The following is an 18,242-nucleotide window of genomic DNA, read 5'->3' as shown; positions in this document are numbered from 1 at the left end:
TATATTACTTTTGTATGCTGGCCTCCCTCCTTTTAATGAAACTGACCTGTTTTTTTGATAACACAGAATGATCATTTAGATCACTTTTGTATGCTGGCCTCCCTCCTTTTAATGGAACTGACCTGATTTTTTGATAACACAGAATGATCATTTAGATCACTTTTGTATGCTGGCCTCCCTCCTTTTAATGAAACTGACCAGTTTTTTTGATAACACAGAATGATCATTTATATTACGTTTGTATGCTGGCCTCCCTCCTTTTAATGATACTGACCAGTTTTTTTGATAACACAGAATGATCATTCATATTACGTTTGTATGCTGGCCTCCCTCCTTTCTATTAAACTAACCTGTTTTTTTGTGCCTTGCTGAATGGACAACCCCATATGTCCCTTCTCCTACCAGATCCTGTAGGTCCCATGTCTCCGAGGGGTCGGGAAGTTCTGTGAACTTGATGACACTGCTGAATGTGTCATACAGACGCAGCATCTCACGAGCAAGTGGACCTGTCAATGACACAAATCAAAATAGGCTTCAATAATTTGTTTTTAATCAAGAGGTCCGGTGGGCCTGTATCGCTTGCCCGTTACTGAGGTCCAGTTGGACTGTATCACTTGCCCGTCACTGATGCAACTTCAATGTTGATATGGATGCTTAACAGAATACAAAAGGCCAGTGGGCCTGTATCACTTGCCCGTTACTGAGGTCCAGTGGGCCTGTATCACTTGCCCGTTACTAATGCAACTTCAAAGTTAATATGGACGTTTAACAGAATACCATTCCAATACAAGAATAAGCTAATTGATTCATTTGAACAAGTTTTGAAGCCCCCAATCATCCTAATGGCAGAATGTCATGACCTTCAGGGGCCTCTCAATAAATGAGAAGTCATTTAAAGTTTTTTATCACATTAGACCACTGTGACCTTTGGACATGTTTTGAAGCCCCCAATCATCCTACTGGCAGAATGTCATGACCTTCAGGGGCCTCTCAATAAATGAGAAGTCATTTAAAGTTTTTATCACATTAGACCACAGTGACCTTTGGAGTAGGTCAAGGTTATTCATTTGAACATGTTTTGAAGCCATTCATCCAATCATGCTACCAATAGAATATCATGACCTTCAAATTAAGCCTCTCGAGCTCTCTTTATGAGAAGTCATCTTAAACAAATTTTACCACTGTGACCTTCTAAGTAGCCCTTAATTCTTTACGGCACAATACTGGGATGGCCTAATGGTTATTGAGAAGTAGTTTAAGGGAAAAGTTGATGCTGGAAATATGGACGAGGAATGCTGCACTACAACACCTTCGGGCAGGTAAAGCTAAATTATATAACTTAAAAGTGCCAGTTATCACAATGACCTGTAGTACTATAATTTAAGATTATTGACAGCTAACAGCGGACGGCAACAGGTAGTTATCTCTTCGTTAGTACCTGTTCATTATGTCAGGTGTTAATGAAGCCAAATTACCATCAATCTTACATATATAGGACTCCCAACTATGGCAAGGCAGACAATGTAAACCCCTTCATGTCAGGAAATAGTCAGAAACGTGATACGTGTATTATGTCAGGAAATAATCTGAAATGTGATATGTGTATTATGTCAGGAAATAGTCAGAAATGTGATACGTGTATTATGTCAGGAAATAGCCAGAAATGCGAAACATGTATTATGTCAGGAAATAATCTGAAATGTGATACGTGTATTATGTCAGGAAATAGTCCGAAATGGGATACGTGTATTATGTCAGGAAATAATCCGAAATGTGATACGTGTATTAAATGTCAGGAAATAATCTGAAATGTGATACGTGTATTATGTCAGGAAATAGTCCGAAATGGGATACGTGTATTATGTCAGGAAATAGTCAGAAATGTGATACATGTATCATGTCAGGAAATAATCAGAAACGTGATACGTGTATTATGTCAGGAAATAGTCAGAAATGTGATACGTGTATTATGTCAGGAAATAGTCAGAAATGTGATACGTGTATTATGTCAGGAAATAGTCCGAAATGGGATACGTGTATTATGTCAGGAAATAATCAGAAATGTGATACGTGTATTATGTCAGGAAATAGTCAGAAACGTGATACGTGTATTAAGTCCAGAAATAGTCAGAAACGTGATACGTGTATTATGTCAGGAAATAATCCGGAATGTGATACGTGTATTATGTCAGGAAATAGTCCGAAATGGGATATGTGTATTATGTCAGGAAATAGTCAGAAATGTGATACGTGTATTATGTCAGGAAATAATCAGAAATGGGATATGTGTATTATGTCAGGAAATAATCTGAAACGTGATACGTGTATTATGTCAGGAAATAATCCGGAATGTGATACGTGTATTATGTCAGGAAATAATCTGAAACGTGATACGTGTATTATGTCAGGAAATCATCCGAAATGTGATACGTGTATTATGTCAGGAAGTAATCCGAAATGTGATACGTGTATTATGTCAGGAAATAGTCCGAAATATGATACGTATATTATCTAATGAAATAATCCGAAATGTGATATGTGTATTATGTCAGGAAATAGTCCGAAATGGGATATTAGTATTATGTCTGGAAATAATCGGAAATATGATACGTGTATTATGTCAGGAAATGGTCCGAAATGTGATACGTGTATTATGTCCAGAAATAATCCGAAATGTGATACGTGTATCATGTCAGGAAATAGTCCGAAATGTGATACGTGTATTATGTCCAGAAATAATCCGAAATGTGATACGTGTATTATGTCAGGAAATAATCCGAAATGTGATACCTGTATTATGTCTGGAAATAATCCGAAATGCGATACATGTATTAAGTTGGAATCAGATACAAAATAGTTAGCAGAGTGATCTATTTATAGAAATTAATGGTGACCCCATTTCTGTTATTTTTAACTACAAATTTTTTTGTTCATTATTAATTGTTAAATGATCGTCTGGAACTTATTTACAGGGGCCTTATTCATGATTCACACTTTCAAAACACAATGCTAAAATGATAAAAGATGCAATAGCACATATACTATCAACTTGCTCTGTACATCACGATAAACTTTATTTATTTTGCAATAATCGATAAACAAGTTTTACCAACTTTTATTTATCACTTTTGTTGGCCCGAATGGAAGCGCATGAGGGGTCATAATGTGGGAGGAAAGCAGATCACCCACAAAAAAAATCCAGGTGGTCAGACAGGTGACCTCATACCTTTTTATGTCTGATCGGGGAATCAAACGAAAGTCAAGTGTGTAACCTCCGTGCCACCCGACCACCTAATTACATGATTGTGTAACCTCCGTGCCACCCGACCACCTAATTACATGATTGTGTAACCTCCGTGCCACCCGACCACCTAATTACATGATTGTGTAACCTCCGTGCCACCCGACCACCTAATTACATGATTGTGTAACCTCCGTGCCACCCGACCACCTAATTACATGATTGTGTAACCTCCGTGCCACCCGACCACCTAATTACATGATTGTGTAACCTCCGTGCCACCCGACCACCTAATTACATGATTGTGTAACCTCCGTGCCACCCGACCACCTAATTACATGATTGTGTAACCTCCGTGCCACCCGACCACCTAATTACATGATTGTGTAACCTCCGTGCCACCCGACCACCTAATTACATGATTGTGTAACCTCCGTGCCACCCGACCACCTAATTACATGATTGTGTAACCTCCGTGCCACCCGACCACCTAATTACATGATTGTGTAACCTCCGTGCCACCCGACCACCTAATTACATGATTGTGTAACCTCCGTGCCACCCGACCACCTAATTACATGATTGTGTAACCTCCGTGCCACCCGACCACCTAATTACATGATTGTGTAACCTCCGTGCCACCCGACCACCTAATTACATGATTGTGTAACCTCCGTGCCACCCGACCACCTAATTACATGATTGTGTAACCTCCGTGCCACCCGACCACCTAATTACATGATTGTGTAACCTCCGTGCCACCCGACCACCTAATTACATGATTGTGTAACCTCCGTGCCACCCGACCACCTAATTACATGATTGTGTAACCTCCGTGCCACCCGACCACCTAATTACATGATTGTGTAACCTCCGTGCCACCCGACCACCTAATTAGATGATTGTGTAACCTCCGTGCCACCCGACCACCTAATTAGATGATTGTGTAACAATGCTACACATCAGTACTGTTGTTATGACAGCCTCTCATACCTGTCAATTTAATTAACTTAATATTGTTACATCCCCTATCAGGCCTTTTTCTGAGGGCTTTTTGGGGGCCGTTAATGAGCCCCGTTCCATAATTGAAATTATTTCATAATTGAGCCAAATTCCCTAAATTTGCAGTTTTCTCCTGAAAATATCTTTCCCAATTAACCAATTTTTTCGTTAAAGAAGACAACAAGGCCCCATTCCAAACCAGTGAGAAAAAACCCCTGCATGTTCATTCTGAACAAGACATCAATATGGAATCTGAGGACTTTACTAAAAGGTTTATTGAGTTTCATCAAGATATTTCCCATTTAATACTTCGGTCTAAAGAGAGACCTCACTTCATGCGACTTATGAAAGCCAAATCGCATCACTGTGGATTCATGAGGTGACAATAGATTTTTGAGAATTTTTATTTAAAATATTTATATATTTTATTTTTTTTTTTTAATTTATTTGAAAAGTTAATCAACTTTTGATTATTTTTTTTTTTCAAATTCTTACAGGGTTTTTTTTCACTGGATTAGGGGTAATAGGGGCCTAATTTTGCGTCATTTTGGGAAGAACATTTTTAGGAGTAAACTGCAAAATTTGGAATTTGGCTCCAATATCAAGATAATTTCAAATATTAACGGGGCCCAGTACAGTACGAAAAATCAATCAGAAAAAGCCCATTATATACATATATACAAAACTGAATCTTTCTGCTTTTGTGTGAGCCTATAATCAATATATTGTCAGTTTTACAACTGTACATGCATAGCTCTTGAACTCATCATCAAAGAGATAGGGGATAACACACAGTAAATACATCCCAGGTGTATAAAGGGGATAACACACAGTAAATACATCCGAGGTGTATAAAGGGGATAACACACAGTAAATACATCCGAGGTGTATAAAGGGGATAACACACAGTAAATACATCCGAGGTGTATAAAGGGGATAACACACAGTAAATACATCCGAGGTGTATAAAGGGGATAACACACAGTAAATACATCCGAGGTGTATAAAGGGGATAACACACAGTAAATACATCCGAGGTGTATAAAGGGGATAACACACAGTAAATACATCCGAGGTGTATAAAGGGGATAACACACAGTAAATACATCAGACGTGTATAAAGGGGATAACACACAGTAAATACATCCGAGGTGTATAAAGGGGATAACACAGTAAATACATCAGAGGTGTATAAAGGGGATAACACACAGTAAATACATACGAGGTGTATAAAGGGGATAACACACAGTAAATACATCTGAGGTGTATAAAGGGGATAACACACAGTAAATACATCCGAGGTGTATAAAGGGGATAACACACAGTAAATACATCCGAGGTGTATAAAGGGGATAACACACAGTAAATACATCAGAGGTGTATAAAGGGGATAACACACAGTAAATACATCCGAGGTGTATAAAGGGGATAACACAGTAAATACATCCGAGGTGTATAAAGGGGATAACACACAGTAAATACATACGAGGTGTATAAAGGGGATAACACACAGTAAATACATCTGAGGTGTATAAAGGGGATAACACACAGTAAATACATCCGAGGTGTATAAAGGGGATAACACACAGTAAATACATCAGAGGTGTATAAAGGGGATAACACACAGTAAATACATCCGAGGTGTATAAAGGGGATAACACACAGTAAATACATCAGAGGTGTATAAAGGGGATAACACACAGTAAATACATCCGAGGTGTATAAAGGGGATAACACACAGTAAATACATCAGAGGTGTATAAAGGGGATAACACACAGTAAATACATCCGAGGTGTATAAAGGGGATAACACACAGTAAATACATCCGAGGTGTATAAAGGGGATAACACACAGTAAATACATCCGAGGTGTATAAAGGGGATAACACACAGTAAATACATCCGAGGTGTATAAAGGGGATAACACACAGTAAATACATCAGAGGTGTATAAAGGGGATAACACACAGTAAATACATCAGAGGTGTATAAAGGGGATAACACACAGTAAATACATCAGAGGTGTATAAAGGGGATAACACACAGTAAATACATCAGAGGTGTATAAAGGGGATAACACACAGTAAATATATCAGAGGTGTATAAAGGGGATAACACACAGTAAATACATCCGAGGTGTATAAAGGGGATAACACACAGTAAATACATCCGAGGTGTATAAAGGGGATAACACAGTAAATACATCAGAGGTGTATCAAGGGGATAACACACAGTAAATACATCAGAGGTGTATAAAGGGGATAACACACAGTAAATACATCCGAGGTGTATAAAGGGGATAACACAGTAAATACATCCGAGGTGTATAAAGGGGATAACACACAGTAAATACATCCCAGGTGTATAAAGGGGATAACACAGTAAATACATCAGAGGTGTATCAAGGGGATAACACACAGTAAATACATCCAAGGTGTATAAAGGGGATAACACAGTAAATACATCAGAGGTGTATAAAGGGGATAACACACAGTAAATACATCCGAGGCGTATAAAGGGGACAACACAGTAAATACATCAGAGGTGTATAAAGGGGATAACACACAGTAAATACATCCGAGGTGTATAAAGGGGATAACACACAGTAAATACATCAGAGGTGTATAAAGGGGATAACACAGTAAATACATCCGAGGTGTATAAAGGGGATAACACACAGTAAATACATCTGAGGTGTATAAAGGGGATAACACACAGTAAATACATCCGAGGTGTATAAAGGGGATAACACACAGTAAATACATCCGAGGTGTATAAAGGGGATAACACACAGTAAATATATCAGAGGTGTATAAAGGGGATAACACACAGTAAATACATCAGAGGTGTATAAAGGGGATAACACACAGTAAATACATACGAGGTGTATAAAGGGGATAACACACAGTAAATATATCAGAGGTGTATAAAGGGGATAACACACAGTAAATACATCAGAGGTGTATAAAGGGGATAACACACAGTAAATACATCCGAGGTGTATAAAGGGGATAACACACAGTAAATACATCAGAGGTGTATAAAGGGGATAACACACAGTAAATACATCCCAGGTGTATAAAGGGGATAACACACAGTAAATACATCAGAGGTGTATAAAGGGGATAACACACAGTAAATACATCAGAGGTGTATAAAGGGGATAACACACAGTAAATACATCCGAGGTGTATAAAGGGGATAACACACAGTAAATACATCCGAGGTGTATAAAGGGGACAACACACAGTAAATACATCAGAGGTGTATAAAGGGGATAACACACAGTAAATACATCCGAGGTGTATAAAGGGGATAACACACAGTAAATACATCAGAGGTGTATAAAGGGGATAACACAGTAAATACATCCGAGGTGTATAAAGGGGATAACACACAGTAAATATATCAGAGGTGTATAAAGGGGATAACACACAGTAAATACATCAGAGGTGTATAAAGGGGATAACACACAGTAAATACATCCGAGGTGTATAAAGGGGATAACACACAGTAAATACATCAGAGGTGTATAAAGGCGATAACACACAGTAAATACATCCGAGGTGTATAAAGGGGATAACACACAGTAAATACATCCGAGGTGTATAAAGGGGATAACACACAGTAAATACATCCGAGGTGTATAAAGGGGATAACACACAGTAAATACATCCGAGGTGTATAAAGGGGATAACACACAGTAAATACATCCGAGGTGTATAAAGGGGATAACACACAGTAAATACATCCGAGGTGTATAAAGGGGATAACACAGTAAATACATCAGAGGTGTATAAAGGGGATAACACACAGTAAATACATCTGAGGTGTACAAAGGGGATAACACACAGTAAATACATCCGAGGTGTATAAAGGGGATAACACACAGTAAATACATCCGAGGTGTATAAAGGGGATAACACACAGTAAATACATCCGAGGTGTATAAAGGGGATAACACACAGTAAATACATCAGAGGTGTATAAAGGGGATAACACACAGTAAATACATCAGAGGTGTATAAAGGGGATAACACAGTAAATACATACGAGGTGTATAAAGGGGATAACACACAGTAAATACATCAGAGGTGTATAAAGGGGATAACACACAGTAAATACATATGAGGTGTATAAAGGGGATAACACACAGTAAATACATCCAAGGTGTATAAAGGGGATAACACAGTAAATACATCAGAGGTGTATAAAGGGGATAACACACAGTAAATACATCCGAGGTGTATAAAGGGGATAACACACAGTAAATACATACGAGGTGTATAAAGGGGATAACACACAGTAAATACATCCGAGGTGTATAAAGGGGATAACACACAGTAAATACATCAGAGGTGTATAAAGGGGATAACACACAGTAAATACATCCGAGGTGTATAAAGGGGATAACACACAGTAAATACATCAGAGGTGTATAAAGGGGATAACACACAGTAAATACATCCGAGGTGTATAAAGGGGATAACACACAGTAAATACATCCGAGGTGTATAAAGGGGATAACACACAGTAAATACATCAGAGGTGTATAAAGGGGATAACACAGTAAATACATCCGAGGTGTATAAAGGGGATAACACACAGTAAATACATCCCAGGTGTATAAAGGGGATAACACACAGTAAATACATCAGACGTGTATAAAGGGGATAACACACAGTAAATACATCCGAGGTGTATAAAGGGGATAACACACAGTAAATACATCAGAGGTGTATAAAGGGGATAACACACAGTAAATACATCCGAGGTGTATAAAGGGGATAACACACAGTAAATACATCAGAGGTGTATAAAGGGGATAACACACAGTAAATACATCCGAGGTGTATAAAGGGGATAACACACAGTAAATACATCAGAGGTGTATAAAGGGGATAACACACAGTAAATACATCCGAGGTGTATAAAGGGGATAACACACAGTAAATACATCAGAGGTGTATAAAGGGGATAACACACAGTAAATACATCAGAGGTGTATAAAGGGGATAACACACAGTAAATACATCAGAGGTGTATAAAGGGGATAACACAGTAAATACATCAGAGGTGTATAAAGGGGATAACACACAGTAAATACATACGAGGTGTATAAAGGGGATAACACACAGTAAATACTTACGAGGTGTATAAAGGGGATAACACACAGTAAATACATCAGAGGTGTATAAAGGGGATAACACACAGTAAATACATCTGAGGTGTATAAAGGGGATAACACACAGTAAATACATCCGAGGTGTATAAAGGGGATAACACACAGTAAATACATCTGAGGTGTATAAAGGGGATAACACACAGTAAATACATCAGAGGTGTATAAAGGGGATAACACACAGTAAATATATCAGAGGTGTATAAAGGGGATAACACAGTAAATACATCAGAGGTGTATAAAGGGGATAACACACAGTAAATACATCAGAGGTGTATAAAGGGGATAACACACAGTAAATACATCCGAGGTGTATAAAGGGGATAACACACAGTAAATACATCCGAGGTGTATAAAGGGGATAACACACAGTAAATACATACGAGGTGTATAAAGGGGACAACACACAGTAAATACATCAGAGGTGTATAAAGGGGATAACACAGTAAATACATCAGAGGTGTATAAAGGGGATAACACACAGTAAATACATACGAGGTGTATAAAGGGGATAACACACAGTAAATACATACGAGGTGTATAAAGGGGATAACACACAGTAAATACATACGAGGTGTATAAAGGGGATAACACACAGTAAATACATCTGAGGTGTATAAAGGGGATAACACACAGTAAATACATCCGAGGTGTATAAAGGGGATAACACACAGTAAATACATCAGAGGTGTATAAAGGGGATAACACACAGTAAATACATCCGAGGTGTATAAAGGGGATAACACACAGTAAATACATCAGAGGTGTATAAAGGGGATAACACACAGTAAATACATCCGAGGTGTATAAAGGGGATAACACACAGTAAATACATCCGAGGTGTATAAAGGGGATAACACACAGTAAATACATCCGAGGTGTATAAAGGGGATAACACACAGTAAATACATCCGAGGTGTATAAAGGGGACAACACACAGTAAATACATCAGAGGTGTATAAAGGGGATAACACACAGTAAATACATCAGAGGTGTATAAAGGGGATAACACACAGTAAATACATCCGAGGTGTATAAAGGGGATAACACACAGTAAATACATCCGAGGTGTATAAAGGGGATAACACAGTAAATACATCCGAGGTGTATAAAGGGGATAACACACAGTAAATACATCCGAGGTGTATAAAGGGGATAACACACAGTAAATATATCAGAGGTGTATAAAGGGGATAACACACAGTAAATACATCCGAGGTGTATAAAGGGGATAACACACAGTAAATACATCAGAGGTGTATAAAGGGGATAACACACAGTAAATACATCCGAGGTGTATAAAGGGGATAACACACAGTAAATACATCAGACGTGTATAAAGGGGATAACACACAGTAAATACATCCGAGGTGTATAAAGGGGATAACACACAGTAAATACATCCGAGGTGTATAAAGGGGATAACACACAGTAAATACATCAGAGGTGTATAAAGGGGATAACACACAGTAAATACATCCGAGGTGTATAAAGGGGATAACACACAGTAAATACATCCGAGGTGTATAAAGGGGATAACACACAGTAAATACATCAGAGGTGTATAAAGGGGATAACACACAGTAAATACATCCAAGGTGTATAAAGGGGATAACACAGTAAATACATCAGAGGTGTATAAAGGGGATAACACACAGTAAATACATCTGAGGTGTATAAAGGGGATAACACACCTAAATACATCCGAGGCGTATAAATCTATCAGAGGTCACGTCCCCAGATTTCTGATCTGGTTATGTGACTTTCATATCAATTTCCAGACTCTATACATGTTCACTGATGCAAGTACATGTCTTCAATTGATTAAAACCAATATCACATCTTCTGATTTCCATTTCAGTCAAACACAGATTTATTTGAATTTAAATTACATTTGGAAATATATTGAATATACTTACTAAGTTAAGACAGTAATGAAAAGCAGTTGTGATTTACATGAAAAATGTTTTATAACTGCAGTCAGACCTGTATCTTGATAAAGGACACAAAAGGTAAAATTGTTCATCGTCGGCAGGTGGCCTTTATGTAGAGGTTTATATACAATGAATCATTACATTAGGATCCCAAACAGGTGGCCTTTATATAGAGGTTTATATAATGAACTGTTACATCAGGATCCTAAACAGGTGGCCTTTATATAGAGGTTTATATACAATGAATCATTACATCAGGATTCCAAACAGGTGGCCTTTATATAGAGGTTTATATAAATGAATCATTACATCAGGATTCCAAACAGGTGGCCTATATATAGAGGTTTATATACAATGAATCGTTACATCAGGATCCCAAACAGGTGGCCTATATATAGAGGTTTATATAAATGAATCATTACATCAGGATCCCAAACAGGTGGCCTTTATATAGAGGTTTATATAAATGAATCATTACATCAGGATCCTAAACAGGTGGTCTTTATATAGAGGTTTATATAAATGAATCATTACATCAGGATCCCAAACAGGTGGCCTTTATATAGAGGTTTACATACAATGAATCATTACATCAGGATCCCAAACAGCTGACCTTTATATAGAGGTTTATATAAATAATACAATGAATCATTACATCAGGATTCTAAACAGGTGGTCTTTATATAGAGGTTTATATAAATGAATCACTACATCATGATCCCAAACAGGTGGCCTTTATATAGAGGTTTATATAAATGAATCATTACATCAGGATCCTAAACAGGTGGCTTTTATATAGAGGTTTATATACAATGAATCATTACATTAGGATCCCAAACAGGTGGCCTTTATATAGAGGTTTATATGAATGAATCATTACAGCATGATCCTTAACAGGTGGTCTTTATATAGAGGTTTATATAAATGAATCATTACATCAGGATCCCAAACAGCTGACCTTTATATAGAGGTATATAAATAATACAATGAATCATTACATCAGGATTCTAAACAGGTGGTCTTTATATAGAGGTTTATATACAATGAATCATTACATTAGGATCCCAAACAGGTGGCCTTTATATAGAGGTTTATATACAATGAATCATTACATCAGGATCCCAAACAGATGGCCTTTATATAGAGGTTTATAAATAATACAATGAATAATTACATCAGGATCCTAAACAGGTGGCCTTTATATAGAGGTTTATATAAATGAATCACTACATCATGATCCCAAACAGGTGGCCTTTATATAGAGGTTTATATAAATGAATCATTACATCAGGATTGCAAACAGTTGGTCTTTATATAGAGGTTTATATAAATGAATCATTACATCAGGATCCCAAACAGGTGGCCTTTATATAGAGGTTTATATAAATGAATCATTACATCAGGATCCTAAACAGGTGGTCTTTTATATAGAGGTTTATATACAATGAATCATTACATTAGGATCCTAAACAGGTGGCCTATATATAGAGGTTTATACAAATGAATCACTACATCAGGATCCTAAACAGGTGGCCTTTATATAGAGGTTTATATAAATGAATCATTACATTAGGATCCCAAACAGGTGGCCTTTATATAGAGGTTTATATAAATGAATCATTACATCATGATCCCAAACAGGTGGCCTTTATATAGAGGTTTATATAAATGAATCATTACATCATGATCCCAAACAGGTGGTCTTTATAGAGAGGTTTATATACAATGAATCATTACATCAGGATCCCAAACAGGTGGTCTTTATATAGAGGTTTATATAAATGAATCATTACATCAGGATCCTAAACAGGTGGCCTTTATATAGAGGTTTATATACAATGAATCATTACATCATGATCCTAAACAGATGGTCTTTATATAGAGGTTTATATAAATGAATCATTACATCATGATCCCAAACAGGTGGCCTTTATATAGAGGTTTATATACAATGAATCATTACATCAGGATCCCAAACAGGTGGCCTATATATAGAGGTTTATATACAATGAATCATTACATCAGGATCCTAAACAGGTGGTCTTTATATAGAGGTTTATATGAATGAATCATTACAGCATGATCCTAAACAGGTGGTCTTTATATAGAGGTTTATATGAATGAATCATTACAGCATGATCCTTAACAGGTGGCCTTTATATAGAGGTTTATATGAATGAATCATTACAGCATGATCCTAAACAGGTGGTCTTTATATAGAGGTTTATATACAATGAATCATTACATCAGGATCCAAAACAGGTGGTCTTTATATAGAGGTTGATATAAATGAATCATTACATCAGGATCCCAAACAGGTGGCCTTTATATAGAGGTTTATATGAATGAATCATTACAGCATGATCCTAAACAGGTGGTCTTTATATAGAGGTTTATATGAATGAATCATTACAGCATGATCCTAAACAGGTGGCCTTTATATAGAGGTTTATATGAATGAATCATTACAGCATGATCCTAAACAGGTGGTCTTTATATAGAGGTTTATATACAATGAATCATTACATCAGGATCCTAAACAGGTGGCCTATATATAGAGGTTTATATAAATGAATCATTACATCAGGATCCCAAACAGGTGGTCTTTATATAGAGGTTTATACAAATGAATCATTACATCAGGATCCAAAACAGGTGGTCTTTATATAGAGGTTTATACAAATGAAATACATCAGGATCCTAAACAGGTGGTCTTTATATAGAGGTTTATACAAATGAATCATTACATCAGGATCCTAAACAGGTGGTCTTTATATAGAGGTTTATATACAATGAATCATTACATCAGGATCCAAAACAGGTGGTCTTTATATAGAGGTTTATATACAATGAATGAAGGAGTTTGAAAAAGATGGCCTTATTAGACAGATGTTTGTTACATACATGTGACCTTAATATAGTGTTTTTTACAATTTGCTAATCAATGTATCCCCTCTAAAGAAGTTTCCATTAGACCTAATGATAAGCCGTGGATGAATTCGGAAATAAGGAAAAATATCAGATTCCGTGATAGGTTATATAAAAAGGCCAAAACGACAAAACGCGATCCGGATATTAGAAAATATAAAGACCAGAGAAATAAAGTTAATAACATGAAAAAAAATGCACGCTTAATTTTTTATGAAAATGTTCATGGTCTTATTGACGAGTATTATAGTTCGGATCCTAAATCTTACTGGCGACTTGTTAAACGTCTTATGAAATCCAATATGTCAACTGAACAGATTCCAACTCTTATAGATACTGATTCTAATTCTCTAGCCACTACAGACTCCGAAAAAGCGAATCTATTAAATAAATACTTTTGTGGCATTACCAGTCTTGATGACAGTGAACATGTATTACCATTTTTTCCCTCTAGAACTAATAATACATTAAGTAATATAATAGTTACACAAAGTGAAGTTAAAGATGTTTTAAAAATACTGAAACTCGGCAAGGCATCTGGCCATGATGGAATCAGCCATCATATGTTGAAATATACTGTTGAGTCTGTTTGTATACCATTAACATTGTTATTTAACTTATCCTTATCAACATGTGTTTATCCAGATGTATGGAAAACTGCAAATGTTATGCCTCTATTTAAGAAAAATGATAGGTATTCTGTAACTAATTATAGACCAATTTCTCTTTTATCAACAGTAGGAAAAGTGTTCGAGAGAGTTGTGTAATACAAACATATGCATAATTTTATGTTAGAGAATTCATTGTTTTATCAGTATCAGTCAGGTTTCATGCCAGGTCATTCCACTGTTTTTCAGTTAATTGAACTATACCACAAAATCTGTTTGGCCCTCGAAGAAAAAAAGCACACGTGCATGATATTTTGCGACATTTCCAAAGCTTTTGATCGTGTATGGCATCGGGGACTTATTACTAAGTTAAAATCATATGGTTTTACTGGTGAACTTATAAAATGGCTTGAAAATTATCTTTCAAATCGTAAGCAGAAAGTCTTTATAAACAATTCATTTTCATCTCTTAGTACGATTAAAGCAGGGGTGCCTCAAGGCTCGATTCTAGGACCTCTTCTATTTCTGATATACATAAATGATATAGCCGATTTTCTTGAATCAGTTTCTAGACTCTTTGCAGATGATACTTCTCTTTTAGTTTCCTCCCACTCCTGTCAAGAGATAGAGCAAATACTTAACAGAGATCTTGAAGTATTGAACACCTGGGCTAAAACATGGTTAGTTACGTTTAACCCTAATAAAACCGAAACGATTTTCATATCTAATTCAAACGAAATTGAAGCAGACCTTGATATTGTTTTTGATGGAATTTTTGTAAATTTTACCGAGACTCATCGGCATCTTGGTGTATTAATCAGTTCATCTGCTAAATGGGGAGATCATGTTAATTCTATATATAAGTCCGCTATGAAAAAGATCAATATGTTAAGGAAATTGAAATTCATATTAAAACGAGATGCTCTACTTAGAATTTACAAAACTTTTATTTTACCTATTTTAGAATACGCATGTGAACTTTGGGACGGGTGTTCAATATCAGACTCTATAGAATTAGAATTAGTCCAACGTGAGGTAGCACGAATTATCACTGGTTTACCATCATATGTAAATGTTTCAACTTTATACTCGGAAACGAGCCTTGAGACACTCTCTGAGAGACGAAAACGAAGAAAATTAAGTCTATTCTACAAAATGGATAGGAACTTAACTCCACATTATCTTAATTCTCTTCTTCCTCCAAATGTCGGCGATACTAACAACTACATCTTACGAACTAACAATAATTACAGAATTCCCCACTACAGACTCTCCCTTACTACCTCCTCCTTTATACCTTCATCTCTACACATGTGGAATGACCTGGATGAATCTACTAGATCATCTCCTTCCTTGGCAACTTTTAAAAAAAGTATATCCAGGTCTGATGAAGATAAATACCCAACATTTTATAATTTTGGTGACAGAAAGACAAATATTATCCATACTAAATTACGACATAGATGCAGTGCATTGAATTATGATTTGTTCCGTGTAAATCTCATAAATAGTCCAGATTGTAGTTGTGGAAATCGTTGCGAGAGTGCCTATCATTATTTCTTTGAATGCGAAAAGTATGTAAATTGCAGAGGCATTTTATTTGACAATTTAAGAAACTTAAATATTAATATAACATTGAATACTTTATTGTATGGTAACAATCTGTATGCCGATAATGTAAATCTAAATATTTTCAGACATGTGCATTATTTTATAAAGTCCAGCAAAAGATTTTAAGATATACATTCGTACTATATATACATGTATATAATGTGTTATATTTCATTAATATTGTCTAGGCCAATAGATATTATATTGTATTTAGGAGAGGGCGTCAATAAGTTGACATAACTTGTGCCTTATCCTTTTGTTCACTTAATTGACAATAAAATATGTTTAAACTAAAACTAATTTAAACTAATACAGTGTTTTTTTATATACAGGTGACCTTTATAGACAGTGGTTTGTTATATACATGTGACCTTAATATAGTGTTTTTTATATACAGGTGACCTTTATAGACAGTGATTTGTTATATACAGGTGACCTTTATAGACAGGTGTTTGTTATATACAGGTGACCTTAATATAGTGTTTTTTATATACAGGTGACCTTTATAGACAGTGATTTGTTATATACAGGTGACCTTTATAGACAGGTGTTTGTTATATACAGGTGACCTTTACAGACAGGTGTTTGTTATATACATGTGACCTTTATAGACAGGTGTTTGTTATATACAGGTGACCTTAATATACAGTGGTTTGTTATATACAGGTGGCCTTTATAGACAGGTGTTTGTTATATACAGGTGACCTTTATAGACAGGTGTTTGTTATATACAGGTGACCTTTATAGCCAGTGGTTTGTTATATACAGGTGACCATAATAGACAGGTGTTGATCTAGACATGTGGCCCTTACATACATGTATTTGTTATATACAGATAGCCCTTATAGACAGGTTTTCCTTATATCAAGGTGGCTTGATGCCATATGTCATTTGAGGATAATTCAAAGTGAAATTACACCAATTTCAGTGATTGTAATACTGACTTATAGATACCAGTAAGTAAATTTGTTCATGATTCAACGAACTTTTCGTGTTGTGACTAAGGTGAATTATCATACCTTAACAAGAATGAATGAATACAGACTTGGGTGGTCTCATCATAGGACAATGGGGAAACTTATATTACATATTGGCTTGTTCACAAATTCTACTTTGAACACATTATTGCCATGTGATGAAGTCAAATACCCAATAACTTACTAGTAATGAAGGTCAATCGTGATACTGATATAAACATGTACCAGATAGAATTTTTACACTTACAGTGTAACACAATCAGGAAGTAAACTCTGCTTCACAACAATTGTAAAACAAGTTTAACTTGGCTCAATAAAATCTTGCAAGCATACACAGTAAAAACCGATATGGTCCGGCAGGTGTGTAAACCCATATCTTTTCATGTCCGATCAGGGAAATCGAACCACGGTCGCCTAGGTGAAAGGCAAGTGCGTTAACACTGAGCCACTCGACCACCCAATCAGAAAAAGTGTCAAGATACAAGGTTGTGGAGATTCAGGAAGGAAAAGAATTACGGACAGTGAAGCATTGGCCAACAGCTGGCCACTGGAATGTTACTGGGGATATCCATCAAATTTAACGAGACACATTGAACAATTATATAGATACAAGTTCACGGTCACTGGCTACATGTCCAGAGTTATCAATAGGAAGCCGAACACTCTATCAAACTGATTATAAAATATCCCAGGAGCATCCAGAAAATGTGGAAGATCATCAGAATCTCAAGAGTTAGTCCAGTGACTGATTTGGATTTCA

At 36.2% G+C, this 18,242-nt stretch overlaps 1 protein-coding gene across 1 annotated transcript in view; it reads right to left on the bottom strand.

The window, feature by feature from the left end:
- Positions 1-18,242, bottom strand: part of LOC117317311 (myosin-IIIb-like) — a 143,231-nt gene that overhangs the window by 96,855 nt on the left and 28,134 nt on the right. The window contains 1 exon segment of the mRNA XM_033872100.1: positions 351-506. Within this exon segment, the coding sequence (XP_033727991.1) occupies positions 351-489 (139 nt within the window). The 5' untranslated portion in view covers positions 490-506.

Source organism: Pecten maximus, chromosome 19, assembly GCF_902652985.1.
Source record: "Pecten maximus chromosome 19, xPecMax1.1, whole genome shotgun sequence".
Classification (NCBI taxonomy): domain Eukaryota; kingdom Metazoa; phylum Mollusca; class Bivalvia; order Pectinida; family Pectinidae; genus Pecten; species Pecten maximus.
The sequence above is the reverse complement of the archived record's forward strand: the minus strand, read 5'-3'. Positions and strand labels throughout refer to the sequence as shown.